General features: G+C 45.7%; 1 protein-coding gene across 1 annotated transcript in view; it reads right to left on the reverse strand.

Annotated features, from left to right (window-relative positions):
- Positions 1 to 6000, reverse strand: part of tjap1 (tight junction associated protein 1 (peripheral)) — a 73451-nt gene that overhangs the window by 20447 nt on the left and 47004 nt on the right. Inside the window, exons 7-8 of the mRNA XM_083775099.1 lie at positions 4873 to 4902; positions 1127 to 1234 (exon numbers count right to left, since the gene is read on the reverse strand). Coding sequence (XP_083631225.1) covers positions 1127 to 1234; positions 4873 to 4902 — 138 coding nt within the window. The remainder of the gene's footprint in view (positions 1 to 1126; positions 1235 to 4872; positions 4903 to 6000) is intronic.

A 6000-nucleotide genomic window follows, 5' to 3' on the forward strand; every position in this document is an offset into this window, starting at 1 on the left:
ACAACAACAACATATTCTACGTCTTGGGTCTGAGAGGCTAAATGTCATCAAACTGTTCTATAGCCGTGATCACTATCACAATATACACCTTGTGTCCTCGTGTTGATATTTCATGTATACAACAGTTATTTACTTGATACTCGTCCTCAGTGAAAGGGAACATCTCAGGCTTTTATAAATATTATAGCAAACTCAGCTGGTAAACACGACTCCCATATTGTCCGACATTAGGACATGTGATCGCGCTATAAATGAAATAGAATAAAACAAAACATACATTGATTTCCTCCAGCTTGTCGATGGTGTGTTACTGGTTAAAACACTCCTATTGCCCGGGGTTATTTAATCCATTAAATCAGAGCGCCCAGCGATTTATAGCAGCAGAGCACTTTCACCGACGGACCGGATGTTATCCCAGATGTGGCTGGAGCAGCTAAATGTAGCGATCGACAACAATGGCAGGTATGATTAACCCTCTTATGGTCATTGACGCAATTGTTTAATTCCCTGTAATCGGGGGCTTAATGTAGCAAAATGTAGCAACATTTAGCTTGTTTGGCTAACGGCCGATGTAATCGACCTAAAACCGGTCGAAATCCGTGCATGCACTCTCTCGCATGGTCTTTATGTGCATCGCTGCGTAAAATGCGATCTTCAGGGCTTGATTGGAGCTTAATTTGACTTAGTTATTAAAATAAACAATGATAGCTTAGCGTCCCGGACATCTGACAACACAACACAGTGAAAAAAGCTAGTGGATGTTGTGATCCTTTGAACCGGAAGTGATATCGCCAGATTCGCTCTATTTGGTCAAAATCTGCATAATGGTGAAGTTACCGCCACCATCGGGACTGGGTATAATACTATAGGTGTTAAAATGAGATATAGTGTGTGTGTCACGGATTTTTCTATTGGCATTAAAATGACGAATTAAACATATGAATAGTGCAGGTAGATGGCACAATGCACTGTTAATTAGGGTGGCAATAAGCCAGTTTTAATTACATTAAGACATTACATTAACTCCATCTGGTCGATGGTGTTCTGATAGATGTGATGTTATAAACATTAACTCCATCTGGTCGATGGTGTTCTTATAGACGTGATGTTATAAACAATAACCTACGTTTAGCTCCTCCATCTTGTCGATGGTGTTCTTGGCGTCTAGCAGCTTGTTGGTCAACTCCACCATCTCGTGGTCCATCATGTTTTTGTCCCTCTCCACCTTCCGTAGCTGTGGGAGGTGAAATGGGAGGAGCCGGGAGGAGACACAGACGTTAGACGTCAATCGCCAAGACCGATTGACCAATCAGAAGCGGGGGTAGGGGGGGGGGGCGGCGATGGGGCGGGGACAAAAAAAAAAGCTATGGCCAACCGTCTGTTTTAGCTCGTAGCGCCAAACAGATTGCATTGTGGGATGTTGTTACTGTTGCTACGACAAACCTGTCATACGGCAAACGATGTCTCACTCTCTCTCGTGTGTGTGTGTGTGTGTGTGCTTGCGTGCGTGCGTGCGTGCATGCGTGCGTATACTTGCATTACTATCAAACACCTAAGTCTAACGTAATCTACAGATCCTCACTGGGTTGTGATCACGTCAAATAAGAACTGTGATCCAAACATAAACATTGATCCCGGAGGTTTGACTCGTATGGATATGAAGAATCAACTGACAGAGAAAACACTAATGTTTATGTTTAATGTCGAATTAGTTGCATTTTTATTTCGCTAGGATCAGACTGAATCAAATACTCTGCGATATTGTCGGGCAGGTGTCTCTGTATCGTATACAGAGACACCTCCCCGACAATATCGCTGAGTGTTTCTTTTTGGATCACAATGCTTACATACTGTATATGAGAGGATTTTAAGATCCAAGAGTTATTCTCCACAGAGAAAAACGTCTGTGAACCAGGGGACTCTATACTTATTAGGGCCAAATGTTATCAAAAGTATAGTAGAATTTGACAACATTTTCATGCAGGGTTTAAGAAAAAGAATAAGGCATCAAAATGTTAGGAGCACCATTTTATAAATGCCTAAGTGTAGTAAGTATTACAAGTGTGTGTGTGTGTGTGTGTGTGTGTGTGTGTGTGTGTGTGTGTGTGTGTGTGTCTTGTAATCAGGGCATTCATCACCATCATAACCTTTATATGTAAGGTACTTTTACATATAAAATAAAGTTACAAAGTGCCCAGATGAAACGTAACACAGGTCAACGCTTCAGGCCCAGATGAAACGTAACACAGGTCAACGCTTCCGGCCCAGATGAAACGTAACACAGGTCAACGCTTCAGCCCAGATGAAACGTAACACAGGTCAACGCTTCAGCCCAGATGAAACGTAACACAGGTCAACGCTTCAGGCCCAGATGAAACGTAACACAGGTCAACGCTTCAGCCAGATGAAACGTAACACAGGTCAACGCTTCAGCCCAGATGAAACGTAACACAGGTCAACGCTTCCGGCCCAGATGAAACGTAACACAGGTCAACGCTTCAGGCCCAGATGAAACGTAACACAGGTCAACGCTTCCGGCCCAGATGAAACGTAACACAGGTCAACGCTTCCGGCCCAGATGAAACGTAACACAGGTCAACGCTTCAGGCCCAGATGAAACGTAACACAGGTCAACGCTTCCGGCCCAGATGAAACGTAACACAGGTCAACGCTTCAGGCCCAGATGAAACGTAACACAGGTCAACGCTTCTGGCCCAGATGAAACGTAACACAGGTCAACGCTTCTGGCCCAGATGAAACGTAACACAGGTCAAAGCTTCCGGCTATACGACCGATGAATTAAGTAAACAAAGACAGATTAAACAGGTGAAAAAGACGAGAGAATGAAACAACAGGATGTGGTGAAATGGTTGAAGTGAAATTGCAGTACGTTTTCCAGGAGTTTTCTTCGCTTCAGGACGGAGGTCGTTTACAACTTCATTTCATTATGAAAGACCTTTTTTTTTCCATAACGAAAAGATTAACGAAAGAACCACCTGATCCCCAGCATCCCTGTTCTTCCGGTGTGGAGAATGTTAGCCAAAAACATTTACTGTTTTACATAATTGGTAGTTAAACTGGTTGACTAGTCGACTAGTAAACTAGGCGACTAGTCAACTAGTAAAAATCACTAGAAGTGAAAGCCCTAGGCAGAGGCTAACGTTAGAAAAACAGCTCCAGCCTCAGCCTTTTATCGCAGAAAACATTTATCATCGGGTGAGGTTTTACTGCTAACTGCACCGAAGAACGACCATGCTGTATGCTAACTGCCCCGAAGAACGACCAAGCTGTATGCTAACTGCACCGAAGCACGACCACGCTGTATGCTAACTGCACCGAAGAACGACCAAGCTGTATGCTAACTGCACCAAAGAACGACCAAGCTGTATGCTAACTGCACCGAAGAACGACCAAGCTGTATGCTCACTGCACCGAAGAACGACCAAGCTGTATGCTAACTGCACCGAAGCACGACCAAGCTGTATGCTAACTGCACCGAAGAACGACCAAGCTGTATGCTAACTGCACCGAAGAACGACCAAGCTGTATGCTAACTGCCCCGAAGAACGACCAAGCTGTATGCTAACTGCCCCGAAGAACGACCAAACTGTATGCTAACTGCACCGAAGAACGACCACGCTGTATGCTAACTGCACCGAAGAACGACCAAGCTGTATGCTAACTGCACCGAAGAACGACCACGCTGTATGCTAACTGCACCGAAGAACGACCACGCTGTATGCTAACTGCACCGAAGAACGACCACGCTGTATGCTAACTGCACCGAAGAACGACCACGCTGTATGCTAACTGCACTGAAGAACGACCACGCTGTATGCTAACTGCACCGAAGAACGACCACGCTGTATGCTAACTGCACCGAAGCATGACCAAGCTGTATGCTAACTGCACCGAAGAACGACCACGCTGTATGCTAACTGCACCGAAGAACGACCACGCTGTATGCTAACTGCACCGAAGAACGACCAAGCTGTATGCGAACTGCACCGAAGAACGACCACGCTGTATGCTAACTGCACCGAAGAACGACCAAGCTGTATGCTAACTGCACCGAAGAACGACCACGCTGTATGCTAATGCTAACTGCACCGAAGAACGACCACGCTGTATGCTAACTGCACCGAAGCACGACCACGCTGTATGCTAACTGCACTGAAGAACGACCACGCTGTATGCTAACTGCACCGAAGAACGACCACGCTGTATGCTAACTGCACCGAAGAACGACCACGCTGTATGCTAATGCTAACTGCCCCGAAGAACGACCAAGCTGTATGCTAACTAAAACACGGGAGGCACTACAAAACAGCTTTAATATCGACAGCTAAAACTATGACACATTTTTCGTCGGCTGCCTTTTTTCACTGACAAAAACTAAATGAAAACTCAGCCACTAAAACTGAGGCAAAATATACTGACGATTTCGTCAACAAATAAAAACTAGACAAAAATGTTAGGGAGGGCCTAGCGGAGAAGAGATCCAGTAGAACTAAAAGACTAGGTCATTTTATTTTTAGTTGAGACTCCGGTGTTGTGCTCTGAAAATAGCAGATCTACAAGCTCTACCAACCACCAAGTGTACAATCAGCCATTACGACGCCACGCCAAAACACATTGTCGTCGACAAAATCAACTGTACATTTAAAGTCGACTAAAATCTTGATATTTAGTCGACTAAACTAAAAAGACTAAAAAAAAATGACTAAAACTAAATCAAACCTTTGCTGTCAAAATCAACACTGTTGCTACGAAAAGGAAGGAAATAAATGTTCTGAACGAGGGATGAAAAGGAGAGTAACGGCTACTGGAGGAGGAAGAGGAGAAGAAGAAGAAGAAAAAGCAAAACGCAACTGCATGGACCCATGTCTGACTGACGGCCGCCTGGATGAGGAGGAGGATGAGGATGAAGATGAGGTTACATCCACCAATCACACAGCAGCATGAGGAGAGAGAGAACGACACAGAGAGAGAGAGAGAGAGAGAGAGAGTGTTAAAAACGTTAGAATGACATCATCACAGAGAGAGGAGAAGGAGGGAATAAGAGGGAATGTTAAACACAGCAGAAGATAACCGATGAACCGTTTAACTCCATTTGTTCCTCTAAAGGGTCTTTCAAACGAGGAACGCAGGCGTCGTCAGCTGGATCAACGACAGGTCTGCTGAGTCGCGTGTGCACGAAACGAGCGCGCGCGCGGCAATTTCACGGGCGCCGCACTCACGTAAATATACGCTTGCGTTGTCGCCCCTCGACTTCTCTGCGCGTCCAGAACAAAAACTGTAACAAATGAACTATAGGTGCGTTGAATCACTGCCCGTTTGAAAGGCCCCCAAGTCAGGTGAATTTAGTTAGGCTCCATAAAGGTCAAATCATTCTCCCTCTGTCAGGTGAATTTAGTTAGGCTCCATAAAGGTCAAATCATTCTCCCTCTGTCAGGTGAATTTAGTTAGGCTCCATGAAGGTCATAGAGTATAGAGAGCCCAGGATTACATTACATAATTGATATCATGCATGGTAGCAACACACACACACCGCTAACACACACCGCTAGCACACACCGCTAACACACACCGCTAGCACACACCGCTAACACACACCGCTAGCACACACCGCTAACACACACCGCTAACACACACCGCTAGCACACACCGCTAACACACACCGCTAACACACACCGCTAGCACACACCGCTAACACACACCGCTAGCACACACCGCTAACACACACCGCTAACACACACCGCTAGCACACACCGCTAACACACACCGCTAACACACACCGCTAGCACACACCGCTAACACACACCGCTAACACACACCGCTAACACACACCGCTAGCACACACCGCTAACACACACCGCTAACACACACCGCTAACACAAACCGCTAACACACACCGCTAACACACACCGCTAACACACACCGCTAACACACACCGCTAACACACACCGCTAACACACACCGCTAACACACACCGCTAAC

This window comes from Protomyctophum parallelum, assembly GCF_964188405.1.
Source record: "Protomyctophum parallelum genome assembly, chromosome: 10".
NCBI lineage: Eukaryota > Metazoa > Chordata > Actinopteri > Myctophiformes > Myctophidae > Protomyctophum > Protomyctophum parallelum.